Raw genomic sequence first — 24,706 nt, forward strand, 5'->3', positions numbered from 1 at the left:
CACTATGTCGTTTGTGAAGTATTCATGGCAACTTAACCTATGTGATCTAAATACCACAACTGTCTGTCCCGATGTTAAACAATTAATTTGTTTCGAGACCGTGTGAAGATCTTGCATATGTTTGATGTTGTAACCTTATCTTATGCCATCTGTATATATTTTCTGATGGTATTAATGTTTTAAAGAAACCTTTATGGTTTGCTCCGGAAAAGTAATGGGCCTTTAAGTTAAACGTGTACAGTTATCATATGCACAAGTCGATAAGGAAAAGTCATATTTTAGGCCCAATCCGGGCACAGTCATAATCTCGGTTTAGTCGGTAAAAGTTATAATATCAGTCAAATCCAGGTAAAATCCGTGTCAAGTCGTAATCTCGGTCAAATCTGAGTCAAGTCATAATCTAGGTCAAACGAACATATGGTGGAGACAATGGAACAACAAGGTATTTCAATAGGCATTGAAAACCAAATCAGTATCTTAGGTATAGGTTATATTCAAGATGTTTTATGAATAACAGTAAACATGTTCTTATCGTGCTCTAGATTACATGGATAAAGCGACAGGCTGAATGATTCCTGAAAAGATGTAATCAGGGGCGTAGGAAGCGAGGGGCAGGGGGGCAAACATGTCCCCCCCCCCCCCCCCCCAACATTTTCGCCGACTGAAATGTTCTAAAAATGCATATTTGATAGAAAAAAGGGTCCTCCTGCACATTTTTCGTACTTCATTCTATAAAAATTTCCGCTGCGCGGCGCATTTCCTAAAACGTTCAAGCACATAATGTTCAAACCTTTAATAGTAGAAATTCAATACACATGAACTACACTAATAATGTCCATTAAGGGATTCTACGTACTACATTTGTATTTCAAAAAAATGTCTCTTAAAAGATTACTTTGTTTATATGTCTTAGCAAGACAATTAATTCATTATTATTTTGAGTTACAAAACAATGTGCCGCTAGTGTGAAGCTGGTATGTTCAGATCGAGCAGGGTTGCACAATGATATGACGACACAATTATCATTTATAAATGCAGGTTACTTTAAATCGAAAAATTACCATGGTAAGAACGCTTTATTAAAATACATCGTAAAACTCAGCCATTCTAAATCGTAATTTTTTCATCGGGGGGGGGGGGGGGGGGGGGGGAAGACCCCCGAACTCCCCAAACACCAAAATCTCGCGCCTTCGGGCGCTCGCAAATTCATCAAAATGCATCGTAAAACTCATCTTAGCCATTCTAAATCGTATTTTTTTCCCCGGGGGAGACCCCGAACCCCCCGAACACCAAAATCTTGCGCTTTCGGGCGCTTTTAGCGACCCCACTGTCTATAAATGTGTACAAGGATTATATTTAAAGATATATGAAAAAGGTATATAAAGTATATATATGGTTGTGTGTTGAATTAATCTCCTCCTGTAGGTGCGGCGCAGGGTGGGGGTGGGTGTTTACAAAATATTGAGGATCTTTGCCCCCCCCCCCCCCCCCCCCCCCCCCCCACACACACACACACTGGTAATTATGACATACGTTTCTACGGTAGTTTATTTTCCATCAATTCTGATTTCAATGTATTAAATATTTATCAATTTCAATATCATTATTAATGATAATTAATTCCTGCTTTGATCCTCGCATCCTTTAAACTTAAAGATGCTATTTCTTTCACTATAAAAAACAGGAGCAGACGACTTAGTATTTTTGTCTTCAGTTACAAAAGTTACCATTACCAACATTGAAAAGTTTGAGCTTAAATTATTTTGATTTAAGACTTAAAATGTTATTAATGTGTCCCGAAAAAGAAATCCACGACACTATGCCCTATATAGAATTAAGTACTTATTCAGGATGCACCAAAAGCAAAATATATCATTTTATATGCATCTTTTTGTGCGTTAATTAGACACATAAAAACAATATTATTAGTTATAGTTCAAATGATGAGCATCATCTTTAAGGAAGTCCCACTTTGTTTTAATTAAATTGATATATTTGATTTCGATGAAATGTTTCATAAGACATGCGATATAGTTTAATTGTGTAAATCTGTTTGAATAATCAGATAAACAACTGTTCGCACATACATTGTGTATAATATTGCTGTGATTGGCACATGGAAAGCGTTAGAGGAAACATTCTGAGCGATCAGAGTTATCTCTCTTTTTTTCACTCCGTCAGTGACGATTGGCAGCAAGAGAAATTTAAGCACAAATTAAGAAACAAAACAATACAAACAGAAACAGAATAATCTATTTCGGTGACTTAAAGTAAAGACATTAATACAAACATGATAGGTATTACAATAAGTGTATTATCACGCAACAACACAGATGTTACTCCTATAGGAGATTCCATATGCTCCATATCATAGTTTATACATACAAACGTGACAGGTATTGATATAATTGTATTATCATGGAACATTCCATATCGCTCCATATCATAGTTTATACATACAAACGTGACAGGTATTGATATAATTGTATTATCATGGAACATTCCATATCGCTCCATATCATAGTTTATACATACAAACGTGACAGGTATTGATATAATTGTATTATCATGGAACATTCCATATCGCTCCATATCATAGTTTATACATACAAACGTGACAGGTATTGATATAATTGTATTATCATGGAACATTCCATATCGCTCCATATCATAGTTTATACATACAAACGTGACAGGTATTGATATAATTGTATTATCATGGAACATTCCATATCGCTCCATATCATAGTTTATATATACAAACGTGACAGGTATTGATATAATTGTATTATCATGTAACATTCCATATCGCTCCATATCATAGTTTATACATACAAACGTGACAGGTATTGATATAATTGTATTATCATGGAACATTCCATATCGCTCAATATCATAGTTTATACATACAAACGTGACAGGTATTGATATAATTGTATTATCATGGAACATTCCATATCGCTCCATATCCTATAGTTTATACATACAAACGTGACAGGTATTGATATAATTGTATTATCATGGAACATTCCATATCGCTCCATATCATAGTTTATACATACAAACATGACAGGTCTTGATATAATTGTATTATCATGGAACATTCCATATCGCTCCATATCATAGTTTATACATACAAACATGACAGGTCTTGATATAATTGTATTATCATGGAACATTCCATATCGCACCATATTCTAGTTTATATATACAAACGTGACAGGTATTGATATAATTGTATTATCATGGAACATTCCATATCGCTCCATATCATAGTTTATACATACAAACATGACAGGTCTTGATATAATTGTATTATCATGGAACATTCCATATCACTCCATATCCTATAGTTTATATATACAAACATGACAGGTATTGATATAATTGTATTATCATGGAACATTCCATATCGCTCCATATCCTAGTTTATATATACAAACATGACAGAAATTGATATAATTGTATTATCATGGAACATTCCATATCGCTCCATATCCTATAGTTTATTAATAATAACATGACAGGTATTGATATAATTGTATTATCATGGAACATTCCATATCGCTCCATATCCTATACTTTATGTATACAAACGTGACAGGTATTGATATAATTGTATTATCATGGAACATTCCATATCGCACCATATTCTAGTTTATATATACAAACGTGACAGGTATTGATATAATTGTATTATCATGGAACATTCCATATCGCTCCATATCATTGTTTATATATACAAACATGACAGGAATTGATATAATTGTATTATCATGGAACATTCCATATCGCTCCATATCCTATAGTTTATAAATACAAACATGACAGGTATTGATATAATTGTATTATCATGGAACATTCCATATCGCTCCATATTCTAGTTTATATATACAAACGTGACAGGTATTGATATAATTGTATTATCATGGAACATTCCATATCGATCCATATCCTAGTTTATAAAAGCTGGTTGATGTGTCTTGAAGCAAAGCATTCCTTATTTGACAGTTTCCGTTGTTCTAGATAGATAGTAGAATGTATACGGGGCGCCGTTGTACTATTTTCTCCGTTTTTGGATATCCACAATTCGAATTCTTGATATCTAAAAATCAATTATTGATATCCAAAAATGAATTCTTGCTTTCAAAAACCATTTATTGATATCTAAAAAAAATTTTTTAGATATCAAAAATACAATTTTGGATTTCCAGAATACGATTTTAGATATCAAGAATACGCAATCTGATTAAAATACAGATCCTTATTATCACTACGTTGGATAAGAGGATCTGAGAACATCGCATTAGGGGTCACGTTTGAAATGGCCAATCAAATTGGCACTGCCAGAATCTTGACAATGCTAAATGTATAGGCTTACTGGGACGAAATAGCGTTATCAATTGACGTAGAAATGTGTAGAAAATGCATTTGATCTGGAGTACACGTGGTAAAAGGTCATCTGAACGTGACCCCATATGGGATATTGTCAGATCCTATATAGAACGGAGTGTTTATAAGGATCTGTATTTTAATCAGATTGCAAGAATACGATTTTTGATACCAAAAATTCAATTTTTCGATATCCAATATTCTAAATGATTTATTGATATCAATAATTCGAATTCATGATATCCAGAATTCATTTTTGGATATTAATAATTCGAATGCTTGATATCCAAAAATGAATTCTTGATATCAAGAATTCGAATTATTGATATAAAAAAATTGGCAACCATTTCTTGATACATCAAGAAATGGTTGCCAATTTTTTTATATCAATAATTCGAATTTTTGATATCAAGAAATACATTTTTTTTGGATATCAATAATTCGAATTTTGGATATCAATAAATAGTTTTCAATTTTGGATATCAAGAAATAGAATTCTTGTATCCAAAATTATCGTTTCAACATTGGTTATACAAGGGAGAATTTTTTTATTTTGTCAAAGAAGAATTCAATTTCTTACTTTTAATATCCAAAAATATAATTCTTAAAGTGAATAGTCGGGCAAGGAAGGCTAAAGTTGGTAAAAATGGTGTGAATGTATCCAGTATAATTTCTTACGAAATAAAAAAATAAAATCTCTCGTTAACGTCTCTCTGCATGCGAAGAAATTAATTTTAATTGTAGGAATCCTAAAACGTCCTCCCGGCTAGCTATGTCCGTGGTTACATTTCCACGGAGTCTCGCTTTCAAAGAGTTGTTTTTAGAACTTTTCCATTATTTCAATGGTAAGAACTGGGCAACGTAAGCAAAACTTGACCGTCGTTTGGATATACGAGGACTTTTGGAAGGTCAATGAACGCTTTTTGGACTGGTTTTCTTTGCCCGACTATTCACTTTAATGTCCAAAAAATAACAAAAAATTCTTGATATCCATAATTCTAATTCTTGGTATCAAAAAAGCGGAGAAAATAGTACAAAGGTGCCCCATAAATGTAATTATATGTGCATTTTTTTGTTTTGTTTTTTGTTGTTGTTGTTTTTTATGCTGTTTCGACGATTACTTTTCATACCTTAAAAACGACATTAAAAGGTATTTCATGTTGTTGAGTAGCCTGAAAAATTAATTATACGAATTTAAGAATTGGTGTCACTGATTTTTAATTTCTCCAGGTCATATCGCCATTAAATTTAAAAATAAAATAGTGATATCAATTCTTAAATAATGACAAATCGCTAAATAAAAACGTTAACTTTGACAGAAAGAAATTGAACACATTGTCAATATAATGAATATCTACATACATGTACTTATTCTTTGAAACATATTCTGTTTTTGCATATTACAGAGTTACCTCAGGTGGCTTTCTCTGAATGTAAGACGTTGCGCTGGCAATATAATGACGTCATAATAATTATTACATGACTGGTGCTTTTGCTGTATTTTGATTGGTCAATACGTTTCTCAGAAGTATTCATCAACTGCGATATCAACCCCGAAATCGGCGGCAAAAAGCACGCGAGGTTACTGGACTCAGTCCAGATACCTCTGGCGAGTCCAGTAACCTGTGTCAAAAATAGATCGAGGAAAACTCCTTTGAAATGTGACGTCATAATCACTTTTGACGTCAAGTCGTACCCAAATATAGCGTAACAGGAGTTTCCCTCATTCAATGACGTCGGGATAATCTATTGTGACGTCAATATTATAATCGGCAACATATATGGCGGAAGGCAGCAAGTTTACTGCGATCAACGGTGACAACTGCAAACTTCAATTTATGGTAAACGTTCAAGAATGCCAGACGGGCTGCAGTTGATACAATATTCCAGTTCTACCAGTCTAAACCGTTAGCAAGAAGCATTTGGATATTTACCATATACTACATGTAATTGCTTTTGTAAACAGAAAGTTTGCAAATATCATTTTGTTTTTTTGTAGATTTTAAAGTCTTTTTGAAGAGCCGGGTTAATATCATGTAAGTTTCATATAATAGAACAGTTATCGACCTATTTTCAGGTGGATACGGTGAGTTATCAACCCTCGAAAATGATATAACCCTCGGCCTCCGGCCTCGGGATATATCACTTACTCGGGTTGATAACTCACCGTATCCACCTGAAAATAGGTCGATAATTGTATAATATCTACCAGCAAGGGCAGATAATTATGTGATAAGCAAACACAGAATGCCCAGTGTTTGCAAACATAAGCTATGATAAAATACGAGACACATTTAAAAATTCCATAGTAATGAATAATGTTTTGATATGTAATTCTATGATAATCAAAATGTAAGCATTTTAAATAGTTTGTAAGCGTTTTGAAAATCACATACCATTTTTTACTTAAAGTCAAACACATTCATTACATTGGACGTAATGTATCTATTGCGTATTTTGATAAAAAAATCTCGAATCAAGTCATAATCGAATACAAATACATCACAAAATTATAAAAATAACCCAGTCAGAAAGACATTTGCATAATATTTCTATTTACATCTTCTTGTCTAATTCTCCACTGGTCCAACGGCGGGGTCCTCACGTGTAACGTCTGTCTTGCTCCACATGTGGCACCATCTTATTGTTGGTAAAGTGGTGGGGCAGATTTCTGGTACAGAAAAGTTAAATAGTATATTAGTTGTTGTAAAGTGGTGCGGCAGATTTCTGGTACAGAGAGGTTAGATAGGATATTAGTTGTTGTAAAGTGGTGCGGCAGATTTCTGGTACAGAGAGGTTAAATAGGATATTAGTTGTTGTAAAGTGGTGGGCAGATTTCTGGTACAGAGAGGTTAAATAGGATATTAGTTGTTGTAAAGTGGTGCGGCAGATTGATGGTACAGAGAGGTTAAATAGGATATTAGTTCTTGTAAAGTGGTGCGGCGGCAAGATTTCTGGTACAGAGAGGTTAAATAGGATATTAGTTGTTGTAAAGTGGCGGGCAGATTTCTGGTACAGAGAGGTTAAATAGGATATTAGTTGTTGTAAAGTGGTGGGGCAGATTGCTGTTACAGAGAGTTTAAATAGGATATTAGTTCTTATAAAGTGGTGCGGCAGATTGATGGTAAAGAGAGGTTAAATAGGATATCAGTTGTTGTAAAGTGGTGCGGCAGATTTCTGGTACAGAGAGGTTAAATAGGATATTAGTTCTTATAAAGTGGTGCGGCAGATTTCTAGTACAGAGAGGTTAAATAGGATATTAGTTGTTGTAAAATGGTGCGGCAGATTGATGGTACAGAGAGGTTAAATAGGATATCAGTTCTTGTAAAGTGGTGCGGCAGATTTCTGGTACAGAGAGGTTAAATAGGATATCAGTTCTTGTAAAGTGGTGGGCAGATTTCTGGTACAGAGTGGTTAAATAGGATATTAGTTGTTGTAAAGTGGTGCGGCAGATTGATGGTACAGAGAGGTTAAATAGGATATCAGTTCTTGTAAAGTGGTGCGGCAGATTTCTGGTACAGAGAGGTTAAATAGGATATCAGTTTTTGTAAAGTGGTGGGCAGATTTCTGGTACAGAGAGGTTAAATAGGATATTAGTTGTTGTAAAGTGGTGCGGCAGATTGCTGGTACAGAGAGGTTAAATAGGATATTAGTTGTTGTAAAGTGGTGCGGCAGATTTCTGGTACAGAGAGGTTAAATAGGATATTAGTTGTTGTAAACTGGTGGGGCAGATTTCTGGTACAGAGAGGTTAAATAGGATATTAGTTCTTATAAAGTGGTGCGGCAGATTTCTGGTACAGAGAGGTTAAATAGGATAGTAGTTGTTGTAAAGTGATGCGGCAGATTTCTGGTACAGAGAGGTTAAATAGGATATTAGTTGTTGTAAAGTGGTGGGCAGATTTCTGGTACAGAGAGGTTAAATAGGATATTAGTTGTTGTAAAGTGGTGGGGTAGATTGATGGTACAGAGAGGTTAAATAGGATATCAGTTCTTGTAAAAAGGTGCGGCAGATTTCTGGTACAGAGAGGTTAAATAAGATATTAGTTGTTGTAAAGTGGTGCGGCAGATTTCTGGTACAGAGAGGTTAAATAGGATATTAGTTCTTGTAAAGTGGTGCGGCAGATTTCTGGTACAGAGAGGTTAAATCGGATATTAGTTGTTGTAAAGTGGTGGGGCAGATTGCTGGTACAGAGAGGTTAAATAGGATATCAGTTCTTGTAAAGAGTGGTGGACAGATTTCTGGTACAGCGAGGTTAAATAGGATATTAGTTGTTGTAAAGTGGTGCGGCAGATTGATGGTACGGAGAGGTTAAATAGGATATCAGTTCTTGTAAAGAGGGTGGGCAGATTTCTGGTACAGAGAGGTTAAATAAGATATTAGTTGTTGTAAAGTGGTGGGCAGATTTCTGGTACAGAGAAGTTAAATAGGATATTGTTGTTGTAAAGTGGTGCGGCAGATTTCTGGTACAGAGAGGTTAAATAGGATATTAGTTGTTGTAAAGTGGTGCGGCAGATTTCTGGTACAGAGAGGTTAAATAGGATATTAGTTGTTGTAAAGTGGTGCGGCAGATTTCTGGTACAGAGAGGTTAAATAGGATATTAGTTGTTGTAAAGTGGTGCGGCAGATTTCTGGTACAGAGAGGTTAAATAGGATATTAGTTGTTGTAAAGTGGTGTGGGCAGATTTCTGGTACAGAGAGGTTAAATAGGATATTAGTTGTTGTAAAGTGGTGCGGCAGATTTCTGGTACAGAGAGGTTAAATAGGATATTAGTTGTTGTAAAGTGGTGCGGCAGATTTCTGGTACAGAGAGGTTAAATAGATATTAGTTGTTGTAAAGTGGTGCGGCAGATTTCTGGTACAGAGAGGTTAAATAGGATATTAGTTGTTGTAAAGTGGTGCGGCAGATTTCTGGTACAGAGAGGTTAAATAAGGATATTAGTTCTTGTAAAGTGGTGCGGCAGATTTCTGGTACAGAGAGGTTAAATAGGATATTAGTTGTTGTAAAGTGGTGCGGCAGATTTCTGGTACAGAGAGGTTAAATAGGATATTAGTTCTTGTAAAGTGGTGCGGCAGATTTCTGGTACAGAGAGGTTAAATAAGATATTAGTTGTTGTAAAGTGGTGCGGCAGATTTCTGGTACAGAGAGGTTAAATAGGATATTAGTTGTTGTAAAGTGGTGCGGCAGATTTCTGGTACAGAGAGGTTAAATAAGATATTAGTTGTTGTAAAGTGGTGCGGCAGATTTCTGGTACAGAGAGGTTAAATAGGATATTAGTTTGTTGTAAAGTGGTGCGGCAGATTTCTGGTACAGAGAGGTTAAATAAGGATATTAGTTGTTGTAAAGTGGTGGGGCAGATTGCTGGTACAGAGAGGTTAAATAAGATATTAGTTGTTGTAAAGTGGTGCGGCAGATTTCTGGTACAGAGAGGTTAAATAGGATATTAGTTCTTGTAAAGAGGTGCGGCAGATTTCTGGTACAGAGAGGTTATATAAGATATTATGTTGTTGTAAAGTGGTGCGGCAGATTTCTGGTACAGAGAGGTTAAAATAGGATATTAGTTCTTGTAAAGTGTGGTGCGGCAGATTTCTGGTACAGAGAGGTTAAATAGGATATTAGTTCTTGTAAAGTGGTGCGGCAGATTTCTGGTACAGAGAGGTTAAATAGGATATTAGTTCTTGTAAAGTGGTGCGGCAGATTTCTGGTACAGAGAGGTTAAATAGGATATTAGTTCTTGTAAAGTGGTGCGGCAGATTTCTGGTACAGAGAGGTTAAATAGGATATTAGTTCTTGTAAAGTGGTGGGCAGATTTCTGGTACAGAGAGGTTAAATAAGATATTAGTTCTTGTAAAGTGGTGGGCAGATTGCTGGTACAGAGAGGTTAAATAGGATATTAGTTCTTGTAAAGTGGTGCGGGCAGATTTCTGGTACAGAGAGGTTAAATAAGGATATTAGTTCTTGTAAAGTGGTGCGGCAGATTTCTGGTACAGAGAGGTTAAATAGGATATTGTTGTAAGTGTGTAAAGAGGTAATAGTTGCGGCAGATTGCTGGTACAGAGAGGTTAAAATAGGATATTAGTTGTTGTAAAGTGGTGCGGCAGATTTCTGGTACAGAGAGGTTAAATAGGATATTAGTTCTTGTAAAGTGGTGCGGCAGATTTCTGGTACAGAGAGGTTAAATAGGATATTAGTTGTTGTAAAGTGGTGCGGCAGATTGATGGTACAGAGAGGTTAAATAGGATATTAGTTCTTGTAAAGTGGTGCGGCAGATTTCTGGTACAGAGAGGTTAAATAGGATATTAGTTGTTGTAAAGTGGTGCGGCAGATTTCTGGTACAGAGAGGTTAAATAGGATATTAGTTGTTGTAAAGTGGTGGGGCAGATTTCTGGTACAGAGAGGTTAAATAGGATATTAGTTCTTGTAAAGTGGTGGGCAGATTTCTGGTACAGAGAGGTTAAATAAGGATATTAGTTGTTGTAAAGTGGTGGGGCAGATTTGCTGGTACAGAGAGAGGTTAAATAGGATATTAGTTGTTGTAAAGTGGTGCGGCAGATTTCTGGTACAGAGAGGTTAAATAAGGATATTAGTTGTTGTAAAGTGGTGCGGCAGATTTGGTACAGAGAGGTTAAATAGGATATTAGTTCTTGTAAAGTGGTGCGGCAGATTTCTGGTACAGAGAGGTTAAATAGGATATTAGTTGTTGTAAAGTGGTGCGGCAGATTTCTGGTACAGAGAGGTTAAATAGGATATCAGTTCTTGTAAAGTGGTGCGGCAGATTTCTGGTACAGAGAGGTTAAATAGGATATTAGTTCATTGTAAAGTGGTGCGGCAGATTTCTGGTACAGAGAGGTTAAATAGGATATTAGTTGTTGTAAAGTGGTGCGGCAGATTTCTGGTACAGAGAGGTTAAATAAGGATATTAGTTGTTGTAAAGTGGTGGGGCAGAATTGCTGGTACAGAGAGGTTAAATAGGATATTAGTTGTTGTAAAGTGGTGGGGCAGATTTCTGGTACAGAGAGGTTAAATAGGATATCAGTTCTTGTAAAGTGGTGCGGCAGATTTCTGGTACAGAGAGGTTAAATAGGATATTAGTTGTTGTAAAGTGGTGCGGCAGATTTCTGGTACAGAGAGGTTAAATAAGGATATTAGTTGTTGTAAAGTGGTGCGGCAGATTTCTGGTACAGAGAGGTTAAATAGGATATTAGTTGTTGTAAAGTGGTGCGGCAGATTTCTGGTACAGAGAGGTTAAATAGGATATTAGTTGTTGTAAAGAGGTGCGGCAGATTTCTGGTACAGAGAGGTTAAATAAGATATTAGTTGTTGTAAAGTGGTGCGGCAGATTTCTGGTACAGAGAGGTTAAATAGGATATTAGTTGTTGTAAAGAAGTGGTGCGGCAGATTTCTGGTACAGAGAGGTTAAATAGGATATTAGTTGTTGTAAAGTGGTGCGGCAGATTTCTGGTACAGAGAGGTTAAATAGGATATTAGTTGTTGTAAAGTGGTGCGGCAGATTTCTGGTACAGAGAGGTTAAATAGGATATTAGTTCTTGTAAAGTGGTGCGGCAGATTTCTGGTACAGAGAGGTTAAATAGGATATTAGTTGTTGTAAAGTGGTGCGGCAGATTTCTGGTACAGAGAGGTTAAATAGGATATTAGTTCTTGTAAAGTGGGTGCGGCAGATTTCTGGTACAGAGAGGTTAAATAAGATATTAGTTGTTGTAAAGTGGTGGGGCAGATTTCTGGTACAGAGAGGTTAAATAGGATATTAGTTCTTGTAAAGTGGTGCGGCAGATTTCTGGTACAGAGAGGTTAAATAAGATATAATAGTTCTTGTAAAGTGGTGCGGCAGATTTCTGGTACAGAGAGGTTAAATAGGATATTAGTTCTTGTAAAGTGGTGCGGCAGATTTCTGGTACAGAGAGGTTAAATAGGATATTAGTTGTTGTAAAGTGGTGCGGGCAGATTGCTGGTACAGAGAGGTTAAATAAGATATTAGTTGTTGTAAAGTGGTGCGGCAGATTTCTGGTACAGAGAGGTTAAATAGGATATTAGTTGTTGTAAAGTGGTGCGGCAGATTTCTGGTACAGAGAGGTTAAATAAGATATTAGTTGTTGTAAAGTGGTGCGGCAGATTGCTGGTACAGAGAGGTTAAATAGGATATTAGTTGTTGTAAAGTGGTGCGGCAGATTTCTGGTACAGAGAGGTTTAAATAGGATATTAGTTGTTGTAAAGTGGTGCGGCAGATTTCTGGTACAGAGAGGTTAAATAGGATATTAGTTGTTGTAAAGTGGTGCGGCAGATTTCTGGTACAGAGAGGTTAAATAAGATATTAGTTGTTGTAAAGTGGTGCGGCAGATTTCTGGTACAGAGAGGTTAAATAGGATATTAGTTGTTGTAAAGTGGTGCGGCAGATTTCTGGTACAGAGAGGTTAAATAGGATATTAGATTGTTGTAAAGTGGTGCGGCAGATTTCTGGTACAGAGAGGTTAAATAGGATATTAGTTGTTGTAAAGTGGTGCGGCAGATTTCTGGGTACAGAGAGGTTAAATAGGATATTAGTTGTTGTAAAGTGGTGCGGCAGATTTCTGGTACAGAGAGGTTAAATAAGATATTAGTTGTTGTAAAGTGGTGCGGCAGATTTCTGGGTACAGAGAGGTTAAATAAGGATATTAGTTGTTGTAAAGTGGTGCGGCAGATTGCTGGTACAGAGAGGTTAAATAGGATATTAGTTGTTGTAAAAGTGGTGCGGCAGATTTCTGGTACAGAGAGGTTAAATAAAGGATATTAGTTGTTGTAAAGTGGTGGGCAGATTTCTGGTACAGAGAGGTTAAATAGGATATTAGTTGTTGTAAAGTGGTGCGGCAGATTTCTGGTACAGAGAGGTTAAATAGGATATTAGTTGTTGTAAAGTGGTGCGGCAGATTTCTGGTACAGAGAGGTTAAATAAGATATTAGTTGTTGTAAAGTGGTGCGGCAGATTTCTGGTACAGAGAGGTTAAATAGGATATTAGTTGTTGTAAAGTGGTGCGGCAGATTTCTGGTACAGAGAGGTTAAAATAAGGAATTAGTTGTTGTAAAGTGGTGCGGCAGATTTCTGGTACAGAGAGGTTAAATAAGATATTAGTTGTTGTAAAGTGGTGCGGCAGATTGCTGGTACAGAGAGGTTAAATAGGATATTAGTTGTTGTAAAGTGGTGCGGCAGATTTCTGGTACAGAGAGGTTAAATAGGATATTAGTTGTTTGTAAAGTGGTGCGGGCAGATTGCTTGTACAGAGAGGTTAAATAAGATATTAGTTGTTGTAAAGTGGTGGGGCAGATTTCTGGTACAGAGAGGTTAAATAGGATATTAGTTTGTTGTAAAGTGGTGCGGGCAGATTTCTGGTACAGAGAGGTTAAATAGGATATTAGTTGTTGTAAAGTGGTGCGGCAGATTTCTGGTACAGAGAGGTTTAAATAGGATATTAGTTGTTGTAAAGTGGTGCGGCAGATTTCTGGTACAGAGAGGTTAAATAAGATATTAGTTGTTGTAAAGTGGTGCGGCAGATTTCTGGTACAGAGAGGTTAAATAGGATATTAGTTGTTGTAAAGTGGTGCGGCAGATTTCTGTTACAGAGAGGTTAAATAGGATATTAGTTGTTGTAAAGTGGTGCGGCAGATTTCTGGTACAGAGAGGTTAAATAAGATATTAGTATGTTGTAAAGTGTTGCGGCAGATTTCTGGTACAGTTAGGTTAAATAGGATATTTGTTCTTGTAAAGTGGTGCGGCAGATTTCTGGTACAGAGAGGTTAAATAGGATATTAGTTGTTGTAAAGTGGTGCGGCAGATTTCTGGTACAGAGAGGTTAAATTAGTGATATTAGTTCTTGTAAAAGTGGTGGGCAGATTTCTGGTACAGAGAGGTTAAATAGGATATTAGTTGTTGTAAAGTGGTGCGGCAGATTTCTGGTACAGAGAGGTTAAATAAGATATTAGTTGTTGTAAAGTGGTGCGGCAGATTTCTGGTACAGAGAGGTTAAATAGGATATTAGTTGTTGTAAAGTGGTGGGCAGATTTCTGGTACAGAGAGGTTAAATAAGATATTAGTTGTTGTAAAGTGGTGCGGCAGATTTCTGGTACAGAGAGGTTAAATAGGATATTAGTTCTTGTAAAGTGGTGCGGCAGATTTCTGGTACAGAGAGGTTAAATAAGATATTAGTTGTTGTAAAGTGGTGCGGCAGATTTCTGGTACAGAGAGGTTAAATAGGATATTAGTTGTTGTAAAGTGGTGCGGCAGATTTCTGGTACAGAGAGGTTAAATAGGATATTAGTTCTTGTAAAGTGGTGCGGCAGATTTCTGGTACAGAGAGGTTAAATAGGATATTAGTTGTTGTAAAGTGGTGGGCAGATTGCTGGTACAGAGAGGTTAAATAGGATATTAGTTGTTGTAAAGTGGTGGGCAGATTTCTGGTACAGAGAGGTTAAATAGGATATTAGTTGTTGTAAAGTGGTGCGGCAGATTTCTGGTACAGAGAGGTTAAATAGGATATTAGTTGTTGTAAAGTGGTGCGGCAGATTTCTGGTACAGAGAGGTTAAATAGGATATTAGTTGTTGTAAAGTGGTGCGGCAGATTTCTGTACAGAGAGGTTAAATAGGATATTAGTTGTTGTAAAGTGGTGGTGCGGCAGATTTCTGGTACAGAGAGGTTAAATAGGATATTAAGTTGTTGTAAAGTGGTGCGGCAGATTTCTGGTACAGAGAGGTTAAATAGGATATTAGTTGTTGTAAAGTGGTGCGGCAGATTTCTGGTACAGAGAAGGTTAAATAAGGATATTAGTTGTTGTAAAGTGGTGCGGCAGATTTCTGGTTACAGAGAGGTTAAATAGGATATTAGTTGTTGTAAAGTGGTGCGGCAGATTTCTGGTACAGAGAGGTTAAATAGGATATTAGTTGTTGTAAAGTGGTGGCGGCAGATTTCTGGTACAGAGAGGTTAAATAGGATATTAGTTGTTGTAAAGTGGGTGCGGCAGATTTCTGGTACAGAGAGGTTAAATAGGATATTAGTTGTTGTAAAGTGGTGGCGGCAGATTTCTGGTACAGAGAGGTTAAATAGGATATTAGTTGTTGTAAAGTGGTGCGGCAGATTGATGGTACAGAGAGGTTAAATAGGATATCAGTTGTTGTAAAGTGGTGCGGCAGATTTCTGGTACAGAGAGGTTAAATAGGATAAAAGTTGTTGTAAAAGTGGTGCGGCAGATTTCTGGTACAGAGAGGTTAAATAGGATATTAGTTGTTGTAAAGTGGTGGCGGCAGATTTCTGGTACAGAGAGGTTAATATAGGATATTAGTTGTTGTGAAGTGGTGCGGGCAGATTGCTGGTACAGAGAGGTTAAAATAGGATATTAGTTGTTGTAAAAGTGGTGCGGCAGATTTCTGGTACAGAGAGGTTTAAATAAGGATATTAGTTGTTGTAAAGTGGTGGGGCAGATTTCTGGTACAGAGAGGTTAAATAGGATATTAGTTGTTGTAAAGAGTGGTGCGGCAGATTTCTGGTACAGAGAGGTTAAATAGGATATTAGTTGTTGTAAAGTGGTGCGGCAGATTTCTGGTACAGAGAGGTTAAATAGGATATTAGTTGTTGTAAAGTGGTGGGCAGATTTCTGGTACAGAGAGGTTAAATAGGATATTAGTTGTTGTAAAGTGGTGCGGCAGATTTCTGGTACAGAGAGGTTAAATAGGATAGATATTAGTTGTTGTAAAGTGGTGCGGCAGATTTCTGGTACAGAGAGGTTAAATAGGATATTAGTTGTTGTAAAGTGGTGCGGCAGATTTCTAGGTACAGAGAGGTTAAAAAATAGGATATTAGTTGTGTTGTAAAAGTGGTGCGGCAGATTGCTGGTACAGAGAGGTTAAATAGGATATTAGTTGTTGTAAAGTGGTGCGGCAGATTTCTGGTACAGAGAGGTTAAATAGGATATTAGTTGTTGTAAAGTGGTGCGGCAGATTTCTGGTACAGAGAGGTTAAATAGGATATTAGTTGTTGTAAAGTGGTGCGGCAGATTTCTGGTACAGAGAGGTTAAATAGGATATTAGTTCTTGTAAAGTGGTGCGGCAGATTTCTGGTACAGAGAGGTTAAATAGGATATTAGTTGTTGTAAAGTGGTGGGGCAGATTTTGGTACAGAGAGGTTAAATGAATATTAGGTTCTTGTAAGTGGGTGGGCAGATTTCTGAGAGGTTAAATAATAGGATATTAGTTGTTGTAAAGTGGTGCGGCAGATTTCTGGTACAGAGAGGTTAAATAAGGATATTAGTTGTTGTAGAAGTGGTGGGGCAGATTGCTGGTACAGAGAGGTTAAATAGGGATATTAGTTGTTGTAAAGTGGTGCGGCAGATTTCTGGTACAGAGAGGTTAAATAAGGATATTAGTTGTCTTGTAAAGTGGTGCGGCAGATTTCTGGTACAGAGAGGTTAAATAGGAATATTAGTTGTTGTAAAGTGGTGCGGCAGATTTCTGGTACAGAGAGGTTAAATAGGATATTAGTTGTTGTAAAGTGGTGCGGAGAGATTTCTGGTACAGAGAGGTTAAATAGGATATTAGTTGTTGTAAGTGGTGCGGCAGATTGATGGTACAGGAGAGGTTAAATAGGATAATTAGTTCTTGTAAAGTGGTGCGGCAGATTTCTGGTACAGAGAGGTTAAATAGGATAATTAGTTGTTGTAAAGTGGTGCGGCAGATTTCTGGTACAGAGAGGTTAAATAGGATATTAGTTGTTGTAAAGTGGTGCGGCAGATTTCTGGTACAGAGAGGTTAAATAAGATATTAGTTGTTGTAAAAGTGGTGGGGCAGATTTCTGGTACAGAGAGGTTAAATAGGATATTAGTTGTTGTAAAGTGGTGCGGCAGATTTCTGGTACAGAGAGGTTAAATAGATATTAGTTGTTGTAAAGTGGTGCGGCAGATTTCTGGTACAGAGAGGTTAAATAGGATATTAGTTGTTGTAAAGTGGTGCGGCAGATTTCTGGTACAGAGAGGTTAAATAGGATATTAGTTGTTGTAAAGTGGTGGGCAGATTTCTGGTACAGAGAGGTTAAATAGGATATTAGTTGTTGTAAAGTGGTGCGGCAGATTTCTGGTACAGAGAGGTTAAATAGGATATTTAGTTGTTGTAAAGTGGTGCGGCAGATTTCTGGTACAGAGAGGTTAAATAGGATATTAGTTGTTGTAAAGTGGTGCGGCAGATTTCTGGTACAGAGAGGTTAAATAGGATATTAGTTGTTGTAAAGTGGTGCGGCAGATTTCTGGTACAGAGAGGTTAAATAGGATATTAGTTGTTGTAAAGTGGTGGCGGCAGATTGCTGGTACAGAGAGGTTAAATAGATATTAGTTGTTGTAAGTGGTGCGGCAGATTTCTGGTACAGAGAGGTTAAATAGGATATTAGTTGTTGTAAAGTGGTGCGGCAGATTTCTGGTACAGAGAGGTTAAATAGGATATTAGTTGTTGTAAAGTGGTGCGGCAGATTTCTGGTACAGAGAGGTTAAATAGGATATTAGTTGTTGTAAAGTGGTGCGGCAGATTTCTGGTACAGAGAGGTTAAATAGGATATTAGTTCTTGTAAAGTGGTGCGGCAGATTTCTGGTACAGAGAGGTTAAATAGGATATTAGTTGTTGTAAAGTGGTGCGGCAGATTTCTGTGTACAGAGAGGTTAAATAGGGATATTAGTTGTTGTAAAGTGGTGCGGCAGATTTCTGGTACAGAGAGGTTAAATAGGATATTAGTTGTTGTAAAGTGGTGCGGCAGATTTCTGGTACAGAGAGGTTAAATAGGATATTAGTTTGTTGTAAAGTGTGTGGCAGCAGATTTCTGGTACAGAGAGGTTAAATAGGATATTAGTTGTTGTAAAAGTGGTGCGGCAGATTTCTGGTACAGAGAGGTTAAATAGGATATTAGTTGTTGTAAAGTGGTGCGGCAGATTTCTGGTACAGAGAGGTTAAATAGGATATTAGTTGTTGTAAAGTAGTGGGGCAGATTGCTGGTACAGAGAGGTTAAATAGGATATTAGTTGTTGTAAAGTGGTGCGGCAGATTTCTGGTACAGAGAGGTTAAATAGGATATTAGTTGTTGTAAAGTGGTGGGGCAGATTTCTGGTACAGAGAGGTTAAATAGGATATTAGTTCTTGTAAAGTGGAGTCGGCAGATTTCTGGTACAGAGAGGTTAAATAGGATATTAAGTTGTTGTAAAGTGGTGCGGCAGATTGATGGTACAGAGAGGTTAAATAGGATATCAGTTCTTGTAAAGTGGTGGGCAGATTTCTGGTACAGAGAGGTTAAATAGGATATTAGTTGTTTGTAAAGTGGTGCGGCAGATTGATGGTACAGAGAGGTTAAATAGGATATCAGTTCTTGTAAAGTGGTGCGGCAGATTTCTGGTACAGAGAGGTTAAATAGGATATTAGTTGTTGTAAAGTTGTTGGTGCGGCAGATTTTCTGGTACAGAGAGGTTAAAATAGGATATTAGTTGTTGTAAAAGTGGTGCGGCAGATTTCTGGTACAGAGAGGTTAAATAGGATATCAGTTCTTGTCAAGTGGTGCGGCAGATTTCTGGTACAGAGAGGTTAAATTAGGATATTAGTTGTTGTAAAGTGGTGGGCAGATTTCTGGTACAGAGAGGTTAAATAGGATATTAGTTGTTGTGAAGTGGTGGGGCAGATTGCTGGTACAGAGAGGTTAAATAAGATATTAGTTGTTGTAAAGTGATGCGGCAGATTTCTGGTACAGAGAGGTTAAATAGGATATTAGTTGTTGTAAAGTGGTGCGGCAGATTGCTGGTACAGAGAGGTTAAATAAGATATTAGTTGTTGTAAAGTGGTGCGGCAGATTTCTGGTACAGAGAGGTTAAATAAGGATATTAGTTGTTGTAAAGTGGTGCGGCAGATTTTGGTACAGAGAGGTTAAATAGGATATTAGTTGTTGTAAAGTGGATGCGGCAGATTTCTGGTACAGAGAGGTTAAATAGGATATTAGTTGTTGTAAAGTGGTGGGCAGATTTTCTGGTACAGAGAGGTTAAATAGGATATTAGTTGTTGTAAAGTGGTGCGGCAGATTTCTGGTACAGAGAGGTTAAATAGGATATTAGTTGTTGTAAAGTGGTGCGGCAGATTTCTGGTACAGAGAGGTTAAATAGGATATTAGTTGTATTGTAAAGTGGTGCGGCAGATTTCTGGTACAGAGAGGTTAAATAGGATATTAGTTCTTGTAAAGTGGTGCGGCAGATTTATGGTACAGAGAGGTTAAGATAGGATTTTAGTTGTTGTAAAGTGGTGCGGCAGATTTCTGGTACAGAGAGGTTAAATAAGATATTAGTTGTTGTAAAGTGGTGGGCAGATTTTTCTGGTACAGAGAGGTTAAATATAGATATTTAGTTGTTGTAAAGTGGTGCGGCAGATTGCTGGTACAGAGAGGTTAAATAGGATATTAGTTTGTTGTAAAGTGGTGGGCAGATTTCTGGTACAGAGAGGTTAAATAAGATATTAGTTGTTGTAAAGTGGTGCGGCAGATTTGCTGGTACAGAGAGGTTTAAATAGGATATTAGTTCTTGTAAAGTGGTGCGGCAGATTTCTGGTACAGAGAGGTTAAATAGGATATTAGTTGTTTGTAAAGTGGTGCGGCAGATTTCTGGTACAGAGAGGTTAAATAGGATATTAGTTGTTGAAAAAGTGGTGGGCAGATTTTTGGTACAGAGAGGTTAAATAGGATATTAGTTGTTGTAAAGTGGTGCGGCAGATTGCTGGTACAGAGAGGTTAAATAGGATATTAGTTGTTGTAAAGTGGTGCGGCAGATTTCTGGTACAGAGAGGTTAAATAGGATATTAGTTGTTGTAAATTGGTGCGGCAGATTTCTGGTACAGAGAGGTTAAATAGGATATTAGTTGTTGTAAAGTGGTGCGGCAGATTTCTGGTACAGAGAGGTTAAATAGGATATTAGTTGTTGTAAAGTGGTGCGGCAGATTTCTGGTACAGAGAGGTTAAATAGGATATTAGTTCTTGTAAAGTGGTGCGGCAGATTTCTGGTACAGAGAGGTTAAATAGGATATTAGTTGTTGTAAAGTGGTGCGGCAGATTTGCTGGTACAGAGAGGTTAAATAGGATATTAGTTGTTGTAAAGTGGTGCGGCAGATTTCTGGTACAGAGAGGTTAAATAGGATATTAGTTGTTGTAAAGTGGTGCGGCAGATTTCTGGTACAGAGAGGTTTAAATAGGATATTAGTTGCTTGTTGTAAAGTAGGTGCGGCAGATTTCTGGTACAGAGAGGTTAAATAGGATATTAGTTGTTGTAAAGTGGTGCGGCAGATTTCTGGTACAGAGAGGTTAAATAGGATATTAGTTGTTGTAAAGTGGTGCGGCAGATTTCTGGTACAGAGAGGTTAAATAGGATATTAGTTGTTGTAAAGTGGTGCGGCAGATTTCTTGGTACAGAGAGGTTAGATAGGATTATTAGTTCTTGTAAAGTGGTGGGGCAGATTTTTCTGGTACAGAGAGGTTAAATAGGATATTAAGTGTTGTAAATTGGTGGGGCAGATTGCTGGTACAGAGAGGTTAAATAGGATATCAGTTCTTGTAAAGTGGTGGGCAGATTTCTGGTACAGAGAGGTTAAATAGGATATTATTAGTTGTTGTAAAGTGGTGCGGCAGATTGATGGTACAGAGAGGTTAAATAGGATATCAGTTCTTGTAAAGTGGTGCGGCAGATTGCTGGTACAGAGAGGTTAAATAGGATATTAGTTGTTGTAAAGTGGTGCGCAGATTTCTGATGGTACAGAGAGGTTAAATAGGATATTAGTTGTTGTAAAGTGGTGCGGCAGATTTCTGGTACAGAGAGGTTATATAGGATATCAGTTGTTGTAAAGTGGTGGGCAGATTTCTGGTACAGAGATGTTAAATTAAGGTATTAGTTAGTGTTGTAAAGTGGTGGGGCAGATTTCTGGTACAGAGAGGTTAAATAGGATATTAGTTGTTGTAAAGTGGTGCGGCAGATTGCTGGTACAGAGAGGTTAAATAGGATATTAGTTCTTGTAAAGTGGTGCGGCAGATTTCTGGTACAGAGAGGTTAAATAGGATATTAGTTGTTGTAAAAGTGGTGCGGCAGATTTCTGGTACAGAGAGGTTAAATAGGATATTAGTTGTTGTAAAGTGGTGCGGCAGATTTCTGGTACAGAGAGGTTAAATAGGATATTAGTTGTTGTAAAGTGGTGCGGCAGATTTCTGGTACAGAGAGGTTAAATAGGATATTAGTTGTTGTAAGTGGTGCGGCAGATTTTCTGGTACAGAGAGGTTAAATAGGATATTAGTTCTTGTAAAGTGGTGCGGCAGATTTCTGGTACAGAGAGGTTTAAATAGGATATTAGTTGTTGTAAATTGGTGGGGCAGATTTCTGGTACAGAGAGGTTAAATAGGATATTAGTTCTTGTAAAGGTGGTGCGGCAGATTTCTGGTACAGAGAGGTTAAATAGGATATTAGTTCTTGTAAAGTGGTGGGCAGATTTCTGGTACAGAGAGGTTAAATAGGATATTAGTTGTTGTAAAGTGGTGCGGCAGATTTCTGGTACAGAGAGGTTAAATAGGATATTAGTTGTTGTAAAGTGGTGGGCAGATTTCTGGTACAGAGAGGTTAAATAGGATATTAGTTGTTGTAAAGTGGTGCGGCAGATTGCTGGTACAGAGAGGTTAAATAGGATATTAGTTGTTGTAAAGTGGTGCGGCAGATTTCTGGTACAGAGAGGTTAAATAGGATATCAGTTCTTGTAAAGTGGTGGGCAGATTTCTGGTACAGAGAGGTTAAATAGGATATTAGTTGTTGTAAGTGGTGCGCAGATTGATGGTACAGAGAGGTTAAATAGGATATTAGTTGTTGTGCGAAGTGGTGCGGCAGATTTCTGGTACAGAGAGGTTAAATAGGATATTAGTTGTTGTAAAGTGGTGCGGCAGATTTCTGGTACAGAGAGGTTAAATAGGATATTAGTTGTTTGTAAAGTGGTGGGCAGATTTCTGGTACAGAGAAGGTTAAATAGGATATTAGTTGTTGTAAAGTGGTGCGGCAGATTTCTGGTACAGAGAGGTTAAATAAGATATTAGTTGTTGTAAAGTGGTGGAGGCAGATTTCTGGTACAGAGAGGTTAAATAGGATATTAAGTTCTTGTAAAAGTGGTGGGCAGATTTCTGGTACAGAGAGTGGTTAAATAGGATATTAGTTGTTGTAAAGTGGTGCGGCAGATTTCTGGTACAGAGAGGTTAAATAGGATATTAGTTGTTGTAAAGTGGTGCGGCAGATTTCTGGTACAGAGAGGTTAAATAGGATATTAGTTGTTGTAAAGTGGTGCGGCAGATTTCTGGTACAGAGAGGTTAAATAGGATATTAGTTCTTGTAAAGTGGTGCGGCAGATTTGCTGGTACAGAGAGGTTTAAATTGGATATTAGATGTTGTAAAGTGGTGGGCAGATATGCGGTCAGATTTCTGGTACAGAGAGGTTAAATAGGATATATTGTTGTTGTAAAGTGGTGCGGCAGGATTGCTGGTTACAGAGAGGTTAAATAAGATATTAGTTGTTGTAAAGTGGTGGGGCAGATTTTGCTGTTACAGAAGAGGTTAAATAGGATATTAGTTCTTGTAAAGTGGTGGGCAGATTTCTGCGTACAGAGAGGTTAAATAGGATATTAGTTGTTGTAAATTGGTGCGGCAAGATTTCTGGTACAGAGAGGGTTAAAAAGGTATTAGTTCTTGTAAAAAGTGATTGAGGCAGGATCTATTTGCTGTACAGAGAGGTTAGAATAGGGTATTAGTGTTTGAATAGTGGTGGCGGCGAGAATTTTGGTATACCGATGAGGATCAGAAAGGATAATTAGTACTGTTTGTAGTGAATTGTAAGGCATATTTCTGGAACATGCGAGGTTGGTTAATCAGGGAATAGTAGTTAGTAACGTGGTGCGACCAGATTTCATGGTACGATGAGAGATTAAATAAGGATAATAAGTTTGTTGTAAATATATATCTTCTCAAACATTACCCTATTCTTAACCCACTTCACAAATAAAATACCCTATTATCTTCTCAAACATTACCATCTCTTTAAACAATTAACAACTAATATTAAAATATTATTTCTCAAAATAACATATCTAAAATCTATTAAAAATATTAAAAACCTATTTTCTTCATAAATCATTACCTCTATTAACCAATATTAAAACTAATTATACAATTTGATTTCATATAAATTTAACAACTCTTAACCACCTCAAAATAATAATACCCTATTATCTTGCCTAAAACCATTACCTATCTGAGTACCCACTTCACAAATAACAATAGATATTAGTTTTCCTCAAACATTAATGCCTCTCTTAACCCAACTTCACAAAGTAATAATACCTATTATTCTTCCTCATAAATTACCCTCTCTTCAACTCACACAACTAATAATACCCTATTATTTTCCTCAATCATTAACCCTCTCTTAACCCACTTCACAACTAATAATACCCTATTATCTTATCAAGTCATTAACCCTCTCTTAAACGTTCACAAAATATACAAGTATATTATTTCAATCATTACCTCTCTTAACCCACTTCACAACTAATAATAACCCTATTACTTCCTCTACATTAACCATATCGTTAACCCCACTTCAACAACTAATAATAACCTATTATCTTCCTCTCAAACATTACCTCTCTTTAACCACCTCACAATAATAATACACCCTATTATCTTCCTCAAAACATTTACCATCTCTTAACCCACCCTTCACATCTAATAATACCCCTATTATATTTCCGCAAACCATTACCCTCTCTTAACCCACTTCACAACTAATAATTACCCTAATTTATCTTCCATCAAACATTACCATCTCTTAACCCACTTCAAAACTAATAATAAACCCTATTATTTCCTCAAAAAGCATTTAACCTCTCTTAAACCCAACTCACAACTAATCATATACCCTATTATTTCCTCAAACATTACCCTCTCTTTAACCACTTACAAACAACTAATAATATACCAATTTTATTTTCCTCAAACATTACCCTCTCTTAACCCACTTCACAACTAATAATACCCTATTATCTTCCTCAAACCCTATTATACCTCTCAAACATTAACCCTCCATTAATTAATCCAATGGAACATTTCCATATCGCTCTCCAAATACATCATAGTTTTATATTAACTTCTACCATAACACAAAAGAAAAACCTATGACATGGTATTGATATAAATTCGTCACATTATTCTAATCATGGAATCACCATTCCATATCGCTCTCCATATCATAT

The 24,706-nt window shown here is 36.9% G+C and overlaps 1 protein-coding gene across 1 annotated transcript in view; it reads right to left on the reverse strand.

Annotated features, from left to right (window-relative positions):
- Nucleotides 1-2,235: 2,235 nt before the first annotated feature.
- The window catches only part of LOC138316160 (protein shisa-5-like), a 52,606-nt gene continuing 30,135 nt past the window's right edge, over nt 2,236-24,706 (reverse strand). Inside the window, exon 5 of the mRNA XM_069257709.1 lies at nt 2,236-7,063. Coding sequence (XP_069113810.1) covers nt 7,034-7,063 — 30 coding nt within the window. The 3' untranslated portion in view covers nt 2,236-7,033. The remainder of the gene's footprint in view (nt 7,064-24,706) is intronic.

This window comes from Argopecten irradians, chromosome 2 (genome assembly GCF_041381155.1).
Source record: "Argopecten irradians isolate NY chromosome 2, Ai_NY, whole genome shotgun sequence".
NCBI lineage: Eukaryota > Metazoa > Mollusca > Bivalvia > Pectinida > Pectinidae > Argopecten > Argopecten irradians.